At 34.8% G+C, this 22,584-nt stretch overlaps 1 protein-coding gene across 6 annotated transcripts in view; it reads right to left on the minus strand.

Annotated features, from left to right (window-relative positions):
• LOC116159371 (sodium/potassium/calcium exchanger Nckx30C-like) overlaps positions 1-21,695 on the minus strand; it is a 117,240-nt gene extending 95,545 nt beyond the window's left edge. The window contains exons 1-3 of one of the 6 annotated variants that reach the window (XM_031472339.1): positions 21,482-21,695; positions 21,198-21,417; positions 19,746-19,790 (exon numbers count right to left, since the gene is read on the minus strand). In XM_031472339.1, coding sequence (XP_031328199.1) covers positions 19,746-19,751 — 6 coding nt within the window. In that variant the 5' untranslated portion in view covers positions 19,752-19,790; positions 21,198-21,417; positions 21,482-21,695. Of the gene's footprint in view, positions 1-2,741; positions 2,842-19,745; positions 19,791-20,416; positions 20,590-21,197; positions 21,418-21,481 lie in introns of those variants that run through there. The other 5 variants (XM_031472341.1, XM_031472337.1, XM_031472338.1 and 2 more) reach the window with 5 other exon arrangements.
• Between the last annotated feature and the right edge of the window lie 889 nt (positions 21,696-22,584).

The raw sequence follows: 22,584 nt of genomic DNA on the forward strand, positions 1-22,584 counted from the left end.
AAGTGTAGCCGGGTCGTACAATGGATTCGAATAAATACACACTTAATTGATTGATAATGACAAAATTTTTTTCCGTAACACATGAAAAAAATTGAAACAAAATTCCTGTTTGGACATATTACCCCGCACTCAGGCGGTCGAATAAAATAAGAAATCTTAAAATTACTTTCAGTTTTTGTTTTACAACAACAAATGTTCGGGTGGTAGAATCTTTGTAATAAGAAGAGAACCTTAACGAAAGGCCACGCTGTACTACAAGTGAGAAATGTTCTCGTAGGTCGTAAAGCGACCAAGGAAAACAGTAAACCTTTTTTGGTTTTTGGTTGTTCTACAAAAAGAGATGCATTGACAATTTCGAACGCGAATTAACAATGATTATTAATTTCGATTTTAAAGTTTTATTAAAGTAAATTCTGCATGGTCATAAATAAAAAAAAATTTTTCGCAGCAAATATAATTAGGAGAAAGTGGGCACGTATAAAAACGCGAGGTTGGGTAGCAACAAAGAGATACAAAACAACATATTTTCGCAGAGAAATATATCATTGTGTTTTCCTGACGTATTCCCATTCATCAAAGAACTAATACCTAAACAGATGCGTATGGAGAAATAGAAATCCATTTTTCCCCTTTGTAAAAATCACGCACTTCTCTCCCCTTTTATATATAATCAACTACTGTCAAACAACGCGCTTATCTTCAAAGCCGGCGTATTTCAGATTTTCAACCAGATTATGCATGTTAGGGATTATGATGATCATAAAGCATTACTTTGATGTAGGAATGTACAGCTTTATTAGGTAATATTTGTATTGAGCTACATACATCTTTGAGGGACGTTTATGCTGTTACCTCATGTATTAGTTAATGCGGAGGATTAGTTCAAAAAACGTCTGTCAAATCTGACACGAGCAGTTTACTTGAGATGTAGGTATTCTGGCCCCTTTCGTTTATTAACAAAGCCCATGGATTAGTAAAAGATTCGCAAAGGGTCTTGGAGCGGAATTAAATTCAAACTACGAGATCAGTATTTGTTTTTACGTTTACATTTTCTATAATAATTGTACATTGGGATATTTGCTATACAAACATTGTAGGCTGTGTGTTCCCGTTTTTTCATTTCATACAATTTTAAAGGAGAAAAACCAATGCTAAGCTACTGGAAATGTTTTACCGCGAATCACAGCAATTTAAATTGCACAAGGCAAATGCCCGTCATGCATTCTTATTCGAGCTAAAAAGAGAAGGTTGCGATATTTTCGCCGACGCGGCAGCGACAGAGAAAATAAAGAACTAAGGTAAAAACTCTTGGAACAAATTTCCTAAAGGAACAACTTACCTACATCTCTAAACTAGTGGATTACAACGTAAATACCTAGATGGCGTAAGAATACGGAATTTAAATATTTTTTTGCGCGATCGGTCATTTCTGACTATTTACCATGGGTGTTTCCATGACAGTACGTAGAATTTACCAGTTGCTATGATTACGACGACGCCAAAATTACTTACCGATCTAAAAACAGAACAGCAAAAATACTTACCGACGCCTTTTTAAAAATCAACAGTCTTACATTACATTTAATCTTTAATTATTGTTAGGTACATTAAACGTACAATTTGTGCTGTTGTTTCCTATAGCAAGACGCTCATAAAGTCATAAAGGAAGTGCAAAGCTAGTAAACTACATCAGACACATGCACATTTTTATGAAATTATTAATTTCAATTTTGACATTTAAACTGGTTGCCTAGTGATGTACACCATACCACTTCGAACATTTCGATTTATTCTGCTCGTTAATTTCTTAGTGCATAGTTATATTGGTTGGATAATGTTAATTTCGATCGCGCAAAAAATGTTATAAGCACGTCGAACGTTAAGGGTTACCGTTCTCAGACAATAATTGGAGTCGTCGCTTCGCTCCTCCTCCAAACAATTGTCTTCGAACGGTAAAAATCCCTTACCGTTCTCCATACTTAATATACTAATTTGTTACTCAGTTGTAAACGTTGATTAACAAGACAAAACGCAAACGGGTAAACGTCATGTTTAAACGCTACTGACTTGTAAAACTGACAGCAGACCTGTAAAAATTTTACAAGTTAGTAATCTAGTAATTTCATTGGCCAGAATTAATGCGAAGTCTCTGTTACATGGATAACATGATATTTTAGATATTTCTTCAAGATTAATTTAAGAACTAATTATTTACGTTTACTATTGTTTACAAATGAGTAACAAATAAAATATTGTACATTATACGCCAGGTAATAGTTTTTACTGGCTCTAGGAGATGACAGGCTCGCCTAACGGCTCGCCAGTCAACTTCTCCTATCGCCAGTAAAAACTCACTTACCTGGCTAATAATGTAAAATACTATAACGAGAGCAAGAATTTAAAAAAGAGCACCTATAATTCTATTGTGTATTATATCTATTATACTACTTTTATTAAGGGTTAATAATATACCTACACGTTAAACCCAGCATATTTCAATTTAGTAGACAAAGGAGTTAACATAACCTCTTATAAAAAATTAAGCTGTCACTTTTGAATTTGACCAGGGTTTTCAGTTTTTACCATCTTAAGAATAATAAGCCATTACGAATGAGGAAGTATAAAGTGACATAACCTCACATTTCGATGAACGTAAGTGAACTTTTATAAAGTTTGTGGAAAATTTAGGACTACTTCCGCAAATATTTTTGTTGAAAACGCTTAATTAAGGTGCCCGTTACCTATCTATTTTTAATGTCATGATCGTAGCTCGGGCTCCGTATATCGTCATGTATCCGATACATGGGTAGGTCGAGATATTCAGGTACAAAAGCAAAGACGGAGGAGCGAAGACACATCCCTAAAAAGAATATACGTGTTAATATAATGCATAATCTTGTACATATCTCACGGCGTAAATCACTTGTGAAAATAAATCAGCTAAAACGTATTCCATGGAGTAAACCGACATAATGATACATAGCCAATACAAATCCCTTTTCAGGTAGACATACGTAAAGTAAAGTAATAGCGTATTAAATTTCACAAATGAACACCACGAGAGCAAAATGAAAGATCAGGGAAAATCAAGAGATAGGGAAAAATACAGAAAAGTAGTGACTTTATAGAGTACATTTATAAAGTCAATGTACAGAAAGGTACAGTGACTTAATTTAGAAACTGTATAGAAAGGTACATTCATGTGACCTCTAGCGGAAGAATAAAAAACTAAGAAGTGAAAACTTTACCGAGAAAACTAACTATAGCGAACTTGCACAAGAAATACACAGATGGCGTAACCGGTATTGTCCCTCTCACCTCTGCGAGAAGATTCACTTTGGAATATGGGATTCTGTATCGCAAACCCAAAATAGTTTCCATCTCGTATCTATTAGCAATTTTCATTTATAAAACATCGTAAGCTGGTGGGAAAAATACGCAAGGGCTAATTAAACAACCGCAAGCTTAGGAAAACTTCCTTTTTATGACGAACTAGCTAGCGATAGCTAGCTAAATTAAATTCAAGTACTGACCAAACCTTTAAAAGAAACAATTATCATTTTTCTAAGGCATGTTCAACCTCCTCCAATAAGCCGTAAATAAGTCTAAATATTAATTAAAGTGAGCTGGCGTGAATTAATTATTCTGGGTCATAAAATTTCATTATAGTTAAATGTTTTATCGTCTTATACAGTGCTATTCATTTAGAAGTAGACATAGGGATTTCCTATGTCTACTTTTAAATGACAAACATGCTTCTGAAAGACGTCTAATTTTATGCAACCGAAATATCATGCGCACGCATTTGGCATTGTTATTTTAAACATTAATAGAAACAACAGTAAATAATATGCTTTTAGGTTATGATGAAGATATATTAAATTCGGCCGCTATATCCCTTAAGTTTCTTATTTTCTTTTCCACAAAAATTAAAATATTCAGTTTCATATCCTTCGTTAAAATTGAGGGTTGTTGACGGTGTCTTATGCGGATCGCATTCAAATAACTACTAATTTTAAAGTGATCAACACAGAAAATAAGTCTCTTACGCCCCTTAAATTATTACCGGCACTAAACCAATTGATAATATCAATTTTTCTTCAATTGAATACATCGCACACGAACGAAAATAAAAATAGGGAAGCCAAAGTACCTAATAATATTCCTAATAGGAAATCCCTATGTCTACTTTTTAATGAATATCTATGTGTAAGCGTAATGTAAACGTTAAAATAAAGACGAGATACCCTGTATATGAGAAACATTTAATTTTTTGAGCTTTAAATCGGGGTGGGAGGGTGGGTATTGACGAATAAACGTAGGGTGCGTTCGTTGTAGTGGAATGTGTGTTTTTCCTTTGGGTTAGTTTGTAATTGCAATAGCTTAATTGTATGATTTCAAATTGTTCGATTTAGCTTAAAGTAAGAAACATCTGGTCGTTTGCGATTAGAGTTTTTGTAATCGGACGAGATTTAATTAACGCATATGTTGTTTTATCGGTGTTGCAAGAGATAACGAGTGTTCAACGGGATTTATTTATTTATTTATTTGTTTAACCTGACACCATACGGAATAAAAATTCCAATTACATGGCACTGAGGCTCTGAACATACACTAGGGCTTAAGATCTAATTTGATTTATTATTACATTTAGGGGAACTGCAAATTTTAATTTAATTTAATTTAGTTCGGCGTATGAGGGGGCACGCGTTCTTTCGAGGTTGGTGTGATCTAATCTAATTGTAATTGGCGCATTTTTGGTAAATACTGAAGGAGATTATTCTGTAATGGAAGTAGTGTTCCCTAAATACTGGAGATAACGCAAAAAAAGCAGCTGGTTCGCGACGGTTGGAAAAGAGTTCCGTCCTTTTGTTGTGTTGAGTTTGCCGCAAACCTGTTTACGACCAGATTATTTGAATTATTTAAAAACAAAAACTGTAAGTAATTTTAAGTTCTTTTTTAATTAATTATCGAACGCCTGTGTGTGGGATAATTTGTTTAAACACTTTGTAACCTTCTCCTTCTTCCAGGAATTTTTTAAAAAATGTATTTCGAAATACATTTTTGTCATTGTCATGGTATGTTTTTTCATTGTGCGGCCTGGATACTGTTCATCTCAGATTTTTCTTTTTGTATCCGAGATTTATTTCAAGATGCGTGGTAAACTTTTCGGGACTTGATCGAAACCACTGAGTCTTCTAAAACTAATTCAAGTCAATATTGAGATTTTTCTTTGCAACAGGTGCCGGAAGTACCTACACGAAGAGAAATTACAAAGGTTCTATTTTCAACTTTTCAACTCAAGTGCAGGACTTGTGTTTTGTGGGTGGTGTAGTTGACCACGCGCCATTGGACATAGCAATGGCAAAGTCAAAAGCTTTTCTGAAACGAAGACGCTTTTAGATGACTGGTTAAAATGCAGGTTTTAAACATAAAACAAATGGCCCGTTTTTGTTTCATTAAATTAACTATAGTGTGTTTTAAGAGGCTCACAATACCATTCGTGCTTGATGTTTGTACAACACTTTGCACGCTACGAACATTCCAGAAGTCTCGATAGACATCGAGGGGCCATGAAAGATTAATTAATTAAATTTCCGTTACAGTACTTGCCATTACTTAGAGACAAGTTTTTAAAGAAGGGCGCATAAAATATTCGTACAGTAGCAAGGGGTATGTAAAGGAAAATGGACCAGAAAAAATTGTTTGAGCAATCGTTTAAATGTAGAGCGGACATCATGAGCGTATGTGCATCCTTTCCGATGTAAAAGGAAATTGACCCATTATCTGAAATGAAATATCCTGCACAGTATGGGCAAACTTGCAGAGAATGACTGCAAAATCAATACTCTAGGGCGAATTAAGTACCTTAGCTAGCAAAATCATTGTACGGAAAGGTCGTGTTACAGAGGAAGAAGTTATGCATTATACAGCATAAACTGAAAGCTTCCGTTATTGTCAAGCTTCACTAGTAAAATACTGGTTTGCCCTCACGGAAGAGCCATCCTTTCCTGTTCTAGGTGCAGTTCGATAACCTTAATAAAGTACGTAATTTTGCAATACGACTCGAATTGAATGAGCCACAGCACATGAGAATGAATTAATAATTCAGTAGATGTTTTCGGTATCTACAAAATCTAAATTAGAATGAGCTCGGCCGAAAATAAACACGAAAGTATTATACATTGCCGCTTTATTCATATCGATTTGGGCACAGACGCAGATATTTATTCTGCTATGGGAGAGGGGCTTCTGTTGGGGAATTGTGGTTTCACTCCATGAATTTATTTGGAATATTCGACGGAAAATTGTCCGAGTTGGGCACGTACACTACGTTAAAGCAATTTCTGCTTAAGTTGCACTTGGCCATGCTAATGTTCGGTTTCTGACTTTCTGTATACAGGGTGCGTATAATTACCAAATCTATAGGTCACATCAATTTACTTACGGATTGATATTTTGCAGAAACGGGAAAATTACTTGAAAACTCATGCTTGCCACTTTCGAAAGGAATAATTCCACTCGCTCCTCTTTAAATTGTTTGCTTTTCGCCCTAAATGACCACCAACAGGTACAGTTCACTGTGTAATTACGTTCTATTTAATATTCAAATGTGTGCGCTACGAGGGCGCATTGTAAATGTAGAGGTCAAGTGTAATATGTGCGAAAAATTACTCGGTAATTGACATCGCCCACCTTTAATTAGTTAAAAATGTTTCGCCTATCGAATGTGTGGTGCATAAATAATATGTAAGAAACGAGGAAGCCAACAGGTTGAAACAATTAGGTTGAGGCTGGTTTATTCCGTGACGTGAAGTAGCTTATATGGAAAATAATATTCCATCCCCGTTTTGTTTCAAATTCATTTTAAATGGAAATTTAATTGTGTTGCTACTTTTTCGTTACGAAATAAATATGAATAAATGAATTCCCCAAAAGTGGGGCTTTGCTTTATTCAAAGAAGAGACGTTAAATTATTTTGGAACAGTAGTAAATTAATTAAATAAAGTGCTACAGTACAGTCGATATTCACAATTAAACGTCGTCAGTATAAATTCTGCCTTCTCTATCAGTAGCGCATTTTTGATATGCGCTTGTATTCGTTATGGCTGGTTGGCTGGCTATCCGGCTGAGATCTCAGCAATTACAAGAGCTAGAGACTGCAGATTTTCACTAAAAGCTTTCTGTTAGAGTGTAGATGTCCAGGTTTTAGTCTATTTTGGGAAACACCGTGAATTAACATGTTTCACTCAATGGTTAAAATATCCCTTTATCGTCCTGTATAATAAATACCTATTTAAAAGTGGTAATCGTTTCCAATTTATAGTCTAAAAACTGAAAAGAAAGGGCCATTACATTATGCTTTTTGGTCAACCGAAACTAGAGCCGAAAATCATATTCTGCAGGCTGTCTAGTCTACCTACGAGATAAAAAATCTAGCGCTCACTTTTAGCAATAAAACAAAAAAACTAATCAATTAAGGGATGAAAATGGATATTGTAACCACCAACACCTAGAAATATCCGCCACTCACTTCACACTTCAGAATTTTATTATAATATGGCTTGGCGAAATAATTATCGTCGCCTATTAATTAGAAACTTTGTTAATTATTTACACTCTCTCGCTCGTTCGAAGTTGTCAATTCATTGCGTCGAATTAGCGCTTTCACTTAAAAGTTTTTTTTAACAAACTTTCAAGAAGGGTTCTAGCTGTTAATTATAAAAAGTTAGTTTTATGTCGTTCTAAATTTCGACGAACAATGAACACATTTCTTACTACAATATTGAAGACAAGGGTGCTTTCCTTCAAGCGATACAGAAATACAGTAAAGAAGTCAGGTGAATAGACACGTCCGTAGCGACCACAACGGACCACCCTCCACATTTTTCGTTACATTCTTTACTGCATTTCAGTTTATGCTCAGCTTCATCTCATCGGCAAACCATATCATACACACTCCTATCTCAAGCTATTGTTTCTGTAATCAATAACCCTATAATAAAGGGATCACAAAAGGTTTTCCTCTCGTCTATTACGATTTCAGTACATTCTATTTTAAGCTAGGGGTGTGACCCAAATATAAGTTCCAAATAAATAAATTTAAAATTGCTGCGTACTACTAAATTACGTTCTTGCACAAACTTATAAGTTATGAAAAGCTGCCAGCGCGGTTTACGTAATTAATTTAATTTGGGGAGCCTTCCCTAAAAGTTTTTCTTTAAATTTAGCGCTGCGAATACGATTTAAATAATTTTGTGAGCCCGAAAAATCAAAGACGTTTATTAGACGGTTGTTCTGGTATCGCGTAGAGATAAATTTCGTTAATAATTCATAATTCCGTTCCTACTAGTCACTCTTCAATTTGTATTCCGTGTACAACTTTGTGAAGCAATATCCATGCAGTACATCAAAATTTTCGCAAAAATGTGTAGATTACGAATATCCATGGGGCGTACCTCTCAGGGCTGGCCGAAAGGAGAAAACAACCCCTATACATATAAAAATACATAGGTATTACGATAAAAAAAAAATAGCTAAAAATATTTTCCAAAATGTATGTATTTGCGTGAATCTGTACGGAGAAAGCTTGTAAGGGGTACCGGAAAGGAGAAAACTACCCTTAAACAACCCCTATCGAAAAATAAAACATTCCTATAAATATTTTTCAAAATGTATTTATTCGATTGTATCTCTTAAGGGGCGTACCTCTAAGAAGTGGCAGAAGGGAGAAAACTACCCTTAAACAACTTTCAACAGCCCCTATATAAAAATAATGATGAAAAATAGCTGAAACTATTTTATAAAATGTATTTGTCTGCTAGATTGTCTATAAAGGGCACCAATAGAGGGTGGCTGAAGAAAGAAAGAAGAAAGGGATGAATAAAAGAAGAAAAATTAAAATTATATTTGCTATTTACAGCTTTTTTTATTCTAAAAATGGATTTATTTCTCGTTGTTGAAATTGCTAACCAGTGCGCATCGTCAGAATCAGTAGTTTTTTTAAATCTATTTCAATGTTTGAACAGAATTCGGGATCAGCCTCACATTCGCACATTTCCGTACAACCCATTTTTTTGGGTTATACATTTTAACCTTTGAGTACAATTATTTTTTTTAACAAGAACATTTTAAAACATTTAGTATTTCTTCGGGTGTGCAAGGGAGAGTATACATAATGGGTTCAAATTTTTAGTTTTCTAATTTCCAACCGTATTCCGTTGGTGGCGGTAAATTCGGCTGAGCATTGAGTAATTAAATATTCACTCAACGGGCTGAGTCTGTGTATCCCGATTCCATTCGATACATTGGTAGTGACATCTTTGTATTTCCGATTTTAACGCTGCTTGAGTTGGAAGCATATGATCAGTGGAAACTTGACTTTGTGCAAACAACCACCATCTTAGTTCTGCTAGACTTTTACAACATTTTTTTGATGCTGAATATAAAGAACAGACAAAAGCCTCGATCTGCTCAAAATCAGAGTCACTTAGTGTTTCGTTTTTACCTAAAGAATCCAATGCCTGAAGTGTAGATGAAGTTTCTTCTAAGAACTTTTTCCAAAAACTAATTTTAGCTTTGCCCTTAAAACCCCCTGTTACATCTGATCCTGAAAGGGCATGAAGACCTGGAAGTGCTGCAGCTTTGAGTGGACCAAGAGCTTCCTACATTGGTTGTAAAGGCATTTCACGACTGCTCTGGCTAGAACCAATACATATAAACATGGAGCTCGTCTTACAGCCAATAACAAAACATCGGTATCTGGCGAAAGAGTTCTTACTGCCTTTGCTCCCCTTTCAGATGCATCTAAAGAACGAAGAATCATTCTGGTATCGACTTCTTAGTGTGAACTCTTTAAGTGGTTCATATCGCCTCATATCACAGTACAAAGCACCGTATTTTTATAAGAACAAACGATCTTTTTATTACACCTATTCCCTAAAGCAATAAGATTTTTTGAAAAATACCGAGTTACATCGTCTTTTGTGAAGGTGTGAGACAAAAGCTTTTTAATGGTTGTATTTTATATCGGTTTTTCGTCAACATGGTAACGTTATAGGGTCTGTACCATTTTGCCTTCTGGTTCTTGCCGATGAGTTAAGCGAGCCTATAACATAATTATTAAAAATAACGTGTATTTCTGAATATGAAGCATATTTTTTTAACATTTTATTTGAAAACTGCTCAGATAGGTCAGAAAGGTAGATGCTGAAACCACTATTTACAAAAGGCGAAGTTAAACGATTGTCCCAAAAAATGCCCACCTATTTTTGAACGCGTTACGGGTAATTTAGGGTAGGTAATTTATATTTTTTATATATTAAACCTATTAGGTGTTTATATTATTATGAATCTACAAACAATTTTCTAGTACTTAGGTAAAGGGGGTTGCAACCCCTATCTTATACTTCTTAGTAGTAAATACTATTACAGAACATAAACAAAATTAACATTAATATCAAACTTGACGTCAAATTTAAAAGGACGGTATAAGGATAGTTTTCACCCCTCTGCGACCTTAGCGAGATGCGCCCCATAGAAATTCGTATTCTACACATTTTCCGAGTATTTTGATGTATCGCATAATATTGCTTCACTTATTTGCACACGGGACCTAATTTTTGTACAATTCAACACTGACTATACTGTGTTATCAAATTCGAGTAAGTACCTACTCGATGTGGATTCATGTGGGGGCGGATTGTATATTCATAGTTACAGCACAAAAATAAATAAAATAAATAAAAATAAAATAATTTTTTCTATTGGCAGCTAACGAGATCATGGAATGGGATAATATAAGGGCTATTTTTGAACATCGTGGTATAGTTTTAGCAAATGCCCGGGAATACGCCCAATTGGAATTGGAGATTGATGGCCAAAGTTATGGTTCTTGTCACTGGTGAAGATGTTCAATTATAATGTAAATCAGATCAGTTATTTTTAATTCAATGGTTGTGTTCAGAAATAAAAGCAGGAACTGAAAGAGTAGTTTGTGGGATGGTCAATTTATTTGAAACAGGAGAAGTGTTGTTATTGGTGCTCCTGTGCTCCATTTAATATTTTGCGTCGACCATTAGCTTTGTAGAATGCAAGACTTACGTGGACTAAATGTGCAAGATTTCCTATTCAGCTCTTATAGAGGTCATGCAGTCATTATATTAAAAGGATTGAATGATTTCATTTGAGAAGGAACCACTCAAGGCGATCGTTTAGTGATGTTTATGTATGCAATTGGAATACTACCACTACCACTAATTCGTTCCCTCAAAAATCACAATAATGGGTCCAAAATTGGTATGCAGATGATTCTGCATGTTACGGAACCATAAATAATGTTCGAAAATGGTTGAAAAGGGTCCTACTTATGGATATCATCCGGAAGAAGTTTTGGTGGATTTCGAGCAAAAAATTAATAAGAGAATTGCATGGGTTCTTAAGGATAGATTTCAAACAAAACGGTTTATTAGAAGCATGTTTATTTCAATCCCTCTATCACCCGATTCTTTTTGGTACAACTCAAATGTTAACACCGCAACGCAATTGAAAAATTATTTATAAATTCTTGGTATTAAATTCGAACGTGATCATGTTGATCCAAAGGAGCTGTAAAATATTATTTGAATGAATTAAAACGCGATACGTTTGAAATTGAATTCGAATGGGCGCATTCATTTAAATTTTGAAAGTTATTCGCAGCTGGTAGCGCAAAGTTTCCAATTAATGTTAAAATATGAGCGTCCTTTGCAAATTGTCGTTTCACTTTCCAACTGTACGGTGGCAAAGGATAATTTGATTTTTTTGTTGGTACGTTTACACATATAAACGTAGAAGGATAAGGAAGGAGAGAAGGATACAAATTTGAGCATTTCCCTCATTTAAAATTCTAATGTAACTTTTGGTGTAACAATTGCATTTGTAACGGAACATTTTCCACGCACTCGCTACAAATTATGAAGGATTGGACTTGGCAGCTTTAAAATGAGTGATTTTCAAACATAGCAGTTAAGATATATTGGTTTTATCAGTCCAACTCAATTTTGAATCCAATTCAGAAGTTTCAGATTTACTTCTTAATTTTAAAATTTGTTAGAGATCCTTTGAATTTTTAATGCTTTTCTGTAGCTTTTCTTGTAACTTTAAATGCTTTTTCTTCTCTAGCTTCTTATCGATAACATCTAACGCTCTCCCATGATAATCGAGTAAATCACGAAATTTCCTTTTCCAAATTGGCCAGTCTGACTCACCAGTCAATTGCTAAATACATTATGCTGCTGATTTGTGGATTTAACACCACTTTACAAATACACAATTCGAAACGGAAAAACACTAAAAACGAAGGCCCGCCCCCATAACCTAATATATTTTAAATACGCCGCCTATTATTTTTATCTAACACTAACTTCAACCATTGAATAACGAAATCAGCACTTAACGCTTCAACTGACTTTAACAATCTATCCATTTGGGTAACAAACTCAATAAATTGTTTGTATATTCACTGACCCAGATGCCAAAATACCCACTCAGTAAACAGCCTATTTGAACACAAATACTCCACAATAATCCACAAATCCCAAAACACTTCACAGTAGTGGAGAAGTAGTGGTTAATGATTTGATATCATAGAAACTACGCACACTGCAATGAGCACTTGTATATGTACTTACACCTGGTCTAATTAGGTAGCAATAACAACCAATTTTGAGATATGAGATCATTAATTACAATTATACGTGCGAGTTCCCTTCCACAAAAGCCTCTATATTTCTAATTCAAACACGGGAGAGGAAAATAAACTTAATGCAAATGGACATTAACGAAATTCTCACGAAAAAGTGTAATTATAAATCACGCATCCCAGAATATTCCAGATTAGATGAGTACACAATAAAGGGGGTTTTTCTCCTTGAATCCATTATTCTATATATCTATTCTATCTATTGGTACTGAAATCGATAGTCACAAATTGGAAATTGAAAGTAGACAAAGCTTCGTGGCTTGTCATTTTAGTGATTGAACATTTGTTCATTGGTATCCTTTAGTATTGGGCGATCATAATTATTGAAATAGAAAAGCTCCACGAATTTTATGCAGCAATGGCAAATATAATAAGCAGAAAGTTTAGTTTTAATCGCCTGAAATTAATTACACAAAAGCGTCAACAACTTAGCGTGCACGATCCGGGAACGTTGCATTAGGTCAATTATCTACGTCAACTAAAACTGCATGCATAATTTTTTAGGTGTACCAGGTATTAATTTCCACACCCGGTGCATTCGCGTTTGATAAATTACGCATACAAACGATTGTGCTTTTAAACACCGTTTTGGGAGACGTATAAACACAACCCTTTATTTATGCAAGGCAAAAGCGACGAAAATACGCAAAAGTTTATTCGTTTTGTATGCTAGTAAGTAAGGGACAGGTTGGCAAAGCTTTCCCCTTTATCAACGTGGTTTTAATTGGGAATGGTGGTGTAATGCTTTTTTAGTTTTTGAACTGTCTCAGCTTCTGCGGCTTCCGATACAAATTCAATTTTAACGTGCCTAATGTTCTTTTAATGAGTCAATCACACTGACAAGCGGTTCTGTACACCAAATAAGTAATTTAATGTGTGAATATAAAGGGCCAAACAGCGATTTATATGGAAAACGCGTTCAAAGTTAATCGGCAGTCGATACGAACGAATTGGTATATGAAACATGCAGGAAGTGCCCGGGTTTCCCCTCTCGGTGATCGATACAGAAAAGTCGATCTTTGCCCGATGCAATAATGTAACCTTCTCTAGACTGCATACGCTTCAAAAAGTGGCGTTATTAAAGTGTATCCACAAGTGACAAGGGAGTGTCGCTTATTTGGTGTATAAGTCGTATTGTATTGTATATTATACCTCTTATACTACTTTTATTGCATTATCTGGTAATATATACACGTTAAACTCAGCATATTTCAATTTAGGAGACGAAAAAGTTAACATAACCTACAAAAATTAGCTGTCACCATTGTTTATAAATAAAAAAAGAAAGTTGTCATTTAAAATTTTTCAGTTTCGCCAACTTAAAGGACGAAATATACGTAAAATAACACCAGATTTTCAGAAAATGAAGTGAACTTTTAATTAAGAACGCGGAAAATTTAGGGCTTCTTCCGCAAGTTTTTTTAATTGAAAACCGGTGCCTTCTATCTATTTCTGTACCTGGGAGGCTTATTAGCGTCACGTACCCATAAAAAGTATCACTTTACACGTTTACACGTTAATTTAGTCAACGGAGTACAAAATAGTATATTAAGATACAAGTGTATAATCAAGTCTTTAAAGCACGCGCAACGAGTTTAAGGGCACGACGCAAAGCGGAGTGCCTTTAACGTTGCAAGTGCTTTAAAGACCAATTATACACGTGTATCTTATAGTATTTTTTATTATACCTGCAGTATAATTTAAAAATAGGAAATACAATGAAATCATATTGACGTTATACTCGAATACATGTCTAATTAAGTGGGCTGGGTGTTCGTAATTTCACGATTGCCATGGAAATGTCACTTGACGTTTGCTTATAAAAATCATCGTCTTTGTGAATAAAACGATTTCCGTTGAAAAAGATAATACACCGTCCATTAAATCGCCTTGTAAAATCTCAATCCAGTAAAGCCTATTATCAAGCATCTGAAAAGTTGTTTCCATGGATGAATAGGAAGTTACTTACGAATAAAGTCTTAAATGCATCGATAATGCTGGCATATATGAAGGAAATGTCAAAGGTATTTAAATCTTCTATCTTTTGGTGCATTCATTCAAAACTTCACTTATTGCTGGGACTAAAAAGTGGAACAGATTTGGAAGCATACCCCAAATTACGCGCGTTTGTAAAAGCTTCAACCAAAGGATAGGTACAAAAGCCAAAGAAATGTTCTGCATTTACAGAAAGCGACTTAGGAAGATTTTTTATTTCACCTAGATGACGGTTTCAAAAGTCATACTTGGAGTATCGTTACTTAGCAACTTTAAAGCACGTGTGTTTTAAAGGCCTTTTTTCGGACGCATTTGAGTGTTTAAGACGGAGATTGTGATTTAGGTATAATAAAACAGCAATAATCGTTATGGTTCAGCAATCATCAATGTTAAACTTTGAAGCAATTCAAGCGTATTTATGAACATAATTGTGTTATACATAACCACAATTGAATTTGCTAGTAAATTTGATATAAGCTGCTTCTCTACCCAGTTTTCTATCTATACTCATTATTTGGGGCTTTTGAAACAATTTTTACATTAATTAGCACTAGTATGGTTAGGTACACTTTTAAACACGAATTACATTCCTTATAATATCGTAAATCTAAGCTATATGCATCTGGAAAAATACGAGTTTATATAAAACTGGAGACAGAAAACGTAAAATAAAGCAAATACACGAGGAAAAGTGTAAACTAGTAACGTGCAGCCGTGAAGCGTGAACTGTCAAAACAGTATAACTAATAATTACAGCACGGAGTGTACCGCGTTGTTTTCGAGGCTTTCTATTGGCCAGTTTGGAATTAGGTCCAATATGGCAACCGGAACGAACGACCACTCAAAAACGAAATACCCTGTTGTCGTCACTGTTCTAAATTGAGTCACTGTAGGCAGAGTAGGGTCTGATAGAGTGAGTCAGACCTCTACTCTGCATAGGTTTGTGATCCCTTTGGCAAGTTCAGTTGAGATTGACTTTTAATCTTAAATTAAAATCATATTTCAGTGTCTATTTGAAATATTTTCAAACCAATTATTATTTTTGTATTAAAGTGCCATTGATTGTGACTATTCAAGTAACAATATTAATTATTTATGTGCTACCTTCTCAATTTTACTACTTTTTTGGCTTTATCAAGACCAGAACAAGAAACTCGTGTAACAAGGGGTCGCCGTGTTCAAACATTTTTGTTAATATATGGAAATTTCCACACGTACCGCTTCGTAGCGCACGTGAACGAAAGTATGTCCGGCGATAACAAGCCATAACTAGAAGAGAGCGAGCGCGATTGCCACGATCTCTTGAGACCTAAAAGTTTCGTTCCGTGCCTGCAACAAAGCCTATATAATAAATTTGCCAAAACTAACATCGACAAAACGAACATTGTCATTTTATTTCTATGCATAATCACGAAATTATTTTTCGCGAAATTAAAGCCGGAGGGGGGGGTGCAACAAGAACAACCCCATAAATGTAAAAGAACACCGGAAACAGTAAACCAGTAATATTCAAGGAGAGATGAAGCAACTAACCAACTTGATATCGCGATGCTTATCCAGTATCAAGCTAAAATGGAGCTGATTGTATTGGATTGCAAGAAGAGCAGCAGGAAATTCTTTGCGCAATTGAAATAATACAAAGCGGCGTAATCTCACTCGCAACTGAAATCGTTTCAGAATGCTTTATTTTCCCCTAGGGTTCCATGAATTAGACAGTATGCTAATATTTAACATTTCCATGAGGGCGGATGTTCACATTGAATTAAGATCGTTCCTTGCTTTTACTCTTATTCGAAAATAGTAAAGCTGTTCTAGCCCTCCTTAATTTTGTACGCATCAATTTGGTAGTAGGTGTACTTAATCACCACACCAATACATCACACTTGATAAGCTTATACGCTCCTCCGTAAGATTTACTCGATGCCAACAAAAAGATGTATTTCATTATAAAGTCAGTAAACTATTTCTATTCACCCCAAAAACGTATATCTTTATTGATTACAACCGACCCTGGGAAACAAAGCTAATTAAACTTTTAGAAGGATTTTAAATAAAAAATGTTCATGCAACTTCGATAATGCTAATTGAATTTTTATGTTCTTCGGACACAAATCTATTTTAAATGGAAATATCCTTTACTAATTTTTATTGGTTTTAGACGGGATCTTTCATGCTACTTCCTTTCATTAGCTAATGAAAACTCTTCATAAAACTATTTAATGGGTGGTCAGTTAGAAAATAGTAATATTTACTATTTTTTGCCGTTTCTTTGAAAATCCTTTCAAGCTTGTGAACCAAAATAATGCATTATAGGAGAATTATTTTCATTTGCTTCTAATGATTATTGGGTAATGCCGAACAATTCCGAAAGGATTAAATACACAAAGTTTAATGAATACCTGACACGAGAAAAAAAATTTAACATGAAAACTTTATCAGGATCACACAAAGGATTCGAATAAACACATAATTAATTGATTGGCAATGGGAAAAATTTATTCCGCAACACATCAAAGGACATGATTTACTAGAAAGCATTCCAATTTGAGCTTTCTGCTATAGGCAATATTTCTAGAAACGAGCTTACAAAAATGGCCAATATTGCAATATTGAACACAAATAAATGCGTACATAAATATTTAAAATTGTTCTTTATACGCCCACAGCCTATCAAAGCATGTCAGAGTGGTACGAGACAATTTAAAAGTTTGTAACAGTTGATCCTATATAGCATTTGAACAGGCATGAAATGGCTTTTCTCCGCCGTCGTAAATTTCGAGTAATTGATGCGCTCGAGTTGCTTACGATGTAGTTTTAGTTTTAGGCCATTATTGATCGCCCTAACCTGAATGTATTGGCAAATGTTTCTCCTACATTTAATCAGTTTCGCATCAAACCGACAAAAACACACAAAATCCAACACTATGAGAAATTATACTGAAACGCCGAGATTGCAAGTGTTCTAAATACAATAGCGAACTGTCCTTCACAAAAAGGGGTTTTATCTCGTCAGTTGGAAATTGTGCTAATTCGAATCAAACAAAGAGACGCGCGGCATTTATTTAACTTTTTAAGTTTAAATGTATACTCAAGGGTTGATTTATTAAACTTTGACCTTTACTGCTTATATAGGGCGCGTAAACGAACTCCTGAAACAGAAATTGATTAACTGACAGTCGGTGGCAGAAACCTTCCTCTTCCCTTTTCCCTTTTCATTTCTGCTTAAACATGGCGTATTTTGTCTAATTGATTACCTTACTAAAGTGACGTCTTTCCACAATGGCCGGAAAAAGAACCCCAACTTTTATTACATGCCAGATTAATGTAGGAGCATTACGAGAGGTTCGTTGTAAACTTCGTAAATGTGAATTAATTACAGAAGTTACTCTAGCATCAAAAGACGTATCGCTACTTTGATCTGTACCCACCTATTTTTTTTTCTTCAAATACAAACAAGTTCACATTGCATTTACACTATCGGCACATGATTCAAATGATCTTGTCGTAGAAAGCCTGATTGATAGGTGCAGCAAGTGATTTGTTTTTCCTAATTCCAAATTTGGGAAAAGTTTTTAATTATTTACCAATTTCGTCAGGAAAACGACAAAACACATTGCTTTGATGCACAGGAGCTAAATTTTCCTGACATACTTTCTTTTTGGTTAAGTTGGTAGATCGAAACCTTTATTTATTTACCAATCTCTTGGCGGAGACTGCAAATTTAAAAATTATCTTGATGCACAATAATTAAATTATGTGCTCTTTCTGTCTTGGTCATTTTTTGAAAGTGTAAAGTCATTCGAATTAATAATTCTTTTTTGGCCAGTTGCACAAACAAATAATCCAGGATTATTGTTTAATCCGGTATTAAGACATTTGATTGACTTTATATTGCAGTATGCAGCCAATCAAATGTCAAAATTCCTATTTAAACTCAGATTTGGCAAATAATGTAGGATTTTGATTATAATTCGCTTTCCTGCAACCGGCCGTTTGAGTATTAATTACAGTTTCATAAGCGATTGCCTCCGTGACGGACGTTAGCTTTGCTATTTCGCATATTTATGTGCAACCCGATTCACTACCCCTTTTATTTGTTTGTTTGTGTTGTGATCTGTTACAGATTTTAAAAACGCACCCTTCTGAATTCAGACGGCCGCTATGACCAGAATTCCCCGTTTCAAAATACAAATTCAGCAGAAATTCAGTATGCGAGTTGCTTAAGTACGGCTCAAAACTCATTCATTTCGATCTCCAATAAGATTTATTTTTGTGAAAAGATGGTGGATTTATTTACTAAACGTAAAATTTTTTTCCACTCTGCTCGTATTCGGAAACCAGATTTTTAATCCGGCTCTTATTCAATAGCACCTCATCCTTGAACTCCCAGAAATCGATTGGCGGAGGTTTGACATCGCTGTCTTTTTTCTTTTTTTCCTTCGAAAAATTTCCCTAAAAAGGTGTGGTTAATTACCACCACATAGGGATGATTACTCGGGGAGCAATAATTAATCAGAACTCAGATTTTAAAAAAATCGACACTGGTTATAATGATCTCCATAAATCAGTGTAAGGAAGCCGTTGCTTCTTCTATTTCAACCCCTTTATCTACAAGAATATTGACCATCCACTGACCAATAAGTTGTATGGTTATCAGCTTATAATTAAATTAACTGACCGTGCAAAAGAATTGGTCATTTGATCGTGCACCTAATTATATTACTACCTAGAGAAGGTGAAAAATTAAAGATTAGCTAATCAAAGGTAGCATATATGCTCACAAAGGGGTAATTTTAATTTCGAGCGCATATCGTTTTCGATGTAAAAATAAATATACCAACCCGCAAACATTTTAATTAAAAGTACACAATTTGACGAGCGTAATTTTCTAGGGATTCATTACAATTCTCTCGTTAGGATTGCACTCAGGATACGAACAATTAGATTCCAATACACGAACATGCACATTTATAGAACACATTGATAATAATTTTATGTAAACACTTACCCCCATTGAATTACTTAACGAGGAGGTACGTATTGAGCCACTTACCTGAAAAAAAAAGAAAAGAATTAAACTTCTATTAAAAGGCGTCGTGTTTTGTAGGTGGTGTCTTTTTTTCTAGTCAGAAAGTCTGAGGAAAAGGATGGGATATTAGATAAATAATGGCGCACACGTTAAAGGATCGCCATCAATTTTATCACTTCCGCCAAATTAAGAATTTAGCATTCCCACAACAGACATTTGCGGTTTAGCGCCTTTGGGAATAGGCTTCTTTCTCCGTAATTCTCGCAGAATACCCCGAAATGTAAGGGAGCATTGCAAACTCAAATTTTATACATTCGCACGTATAATATTCATATTATAGGGCGTTAGATAGTAATTATGTACATTGCCATGTTGTAATAGCCAAACTGTGATGTAAGGGTGTCATGTCAAGAAGTTTCTGAACAGACTTATGTTCTTGTAAATGAATAAACCAAAATATGTTCAGACGTGTTAGCTTTATTTTTAAGGGTGGTTTTTTAATTTGATATCTTCATCCTGCTTCAAAAGGTATAACGAGTCGCGTTGTTTGTACGAGTATTTTTATTCGTATTTTTATAAGAGTACCCTAACCATACGTATTTTAAATAAAGATTAAAGATAAGGCCATAAATCAATTTAAATATACTCACTAAAAATGTGATCGTCATTTAATGATCGACAGTTTATTAGTAAAAAATCGTAGTCATTGTCTATTTTTGTCAATCGTTCACGGATGGAGAAGTTTTCCTCTGAAAAAACCAAGACACGTAAGCTCCTGCAGGCCAACGATCTTCCTTCATTACAGCCTCAAAATTATATAAATCGAGAATTATTTTAAAACTTGAGTAATAGTGAGGGAATTTTGAGGGTATTTGCTAGCATTTTAGATTAGAGATTTAGATAGTTGACCAAATCGTTTGTTGTTTGCGGATTTAAACTGGACACGTAGATAAAATATTTCTTGGGCACCACCCGAAGGCAGTCGACCTTTGACTTCCTGCTGCTTTTACTTCTCTATGTTCTGGTTTCTTACGTACCACCTCTGTCCATGCAGTTGGTTGCATATTGTTTTCCGGTAGCAATGTTGTTTCCACTAGGGATTTGTTAATGGTCTCGGTGGTATTTTTTCCATCGTTTTCGTTAATTATTATTTTCACCGATGATGATTTTTTGGACAGCGTCGTTTTAGGTAGATCATTCGGACTTGAATTTGTCGATGGTGACGATTTGGCATCTGAAGAGGGATGTTGGTCATTTGTTGACGTTACAGATTTAGGATCTTGTCGACTGGCGTCAATAGCTGGTAGGCTGGCAGTCGCTTTGATACAACTGGTCATGGCAATTCTGGAGTTGACTCCAGAAATTAGACCAGAGCAATTTTTAATACAAAAAGTTTGTTTGTAATTTGTATGAAAAAGACAGAGTACATACGTGTATTTACAATCTGCAAGATAAAACCTTGAAACGCCTTGATGTGGATTAGAAAATTTCCCAAACTCTTATCTTCAAACAGGTTTTTGTGTGTGTTACATATTGATAAGCGGACTGCATTCCCGTACGTAACTAATTGATCGCAACGATTTTTGCCCTGTTTGTTAATTCTTGATTATGGACAAAATTAAATAGCCCAAAAACCATTCAAAGAACCAATCTATATACAAAAAACCCAAAAAAATCAGACTTAGAATTTGAAAACTTATTGGAAAAACACATACCTTTGATTCAAAGGATTATAATAAATGTCCGTGTTTCTTTATTGACTTGACTCCACGCTTAAATCCCAAAAATTTGGATATACAAAATGTAATTATATAAAATAATTAATCCATCTTCCAGGTAACCACAACTTCGAAGAGATATTAACAGCAATTATACGTTTATTATATGATTAATTATTCTTGCGAAGAAAATTTAAACTGCCAGCTTTAACGATTATTTTCGTAATGTAGGTACGTTACCAAAATTGCATTAGAGCGGACATAATCGTAAATGATCGTTCAAAACCGTAACGTTTGAACTAAATATGTAACAAATTCTCTTCTTGTTGTTGTTTTCTTCCATAAATGCCTGTCAATGTCGTGCTTGGCTCGCTTTATTGTGGTTAAATCTTCACTGTGGTCTACTCGTACCTTCCTTTTGTTGCATTTTTCGAATGGTTTGTAAAAGTGCTCTTTTGAGATGCGGAGATGTTTTCCTTGCATTGCAGGATAGACAATTTGCCACGTAGTTGCACACATAGGTCCTCATCTTCGGCCAAAAACATCTTGTACTCACGCAGTTCCATGTTTTCTGTTCAACTGGATGCCCTCTCAGTGTTGAATTATGAAAACTGTACAACGCATCAGCCGTCTAAAAATAATCGTTATATTCGCCCTCGGTTTCCAATTTTTCCCGAACTTCTTTGCAGAAGTCGTCCTCCTTGTGTAGTTTTAATAACTGTTTTCTGTCCCGTATTGGTTCTATACTAATTTCTAAAATACTCGTATTTGCTTGCTCTTCGTGTTATTTTGATAGAACATAGGCCGTAACATTTAATGGTAAACCATTGGAAATAAGTGACTGGAAGGAAACGAGCAGAGTAGTACCGTATATGAAACGAGGTAGTAAATATCAAGTAGACACCTATGAATTAATAAACATGTATTCAATAGATAATAAATTTAAGTTGTATAAAAAGGATTTAGTTTAATAATTTGTTAAATGATATAAGTGCGAATTTTATTTCAAAAAGTCAGCCACCGTTTTAGCTAATCAGTTACAATATTTAACACAGGAGAATCAATCGCAATAGGGAATAATCAGCAATTTGTTCGGCACA

Source organism: Photinus pyralis, unplaced genomic scaffold, assembly GCF_008802855.1.
Source record: "Photinus pyralis isolate 1611_PpyrPB1 unplaced genomic scaffold, Ppyr1.3 Ppyr1.4_LG1, whole genome shotgun sequence".
NCBI lineage: Eukaryota > Metazoa > Arthropoda > Insecta > Coleoptera > Lampyridae > Photinus > Photinus pyralis.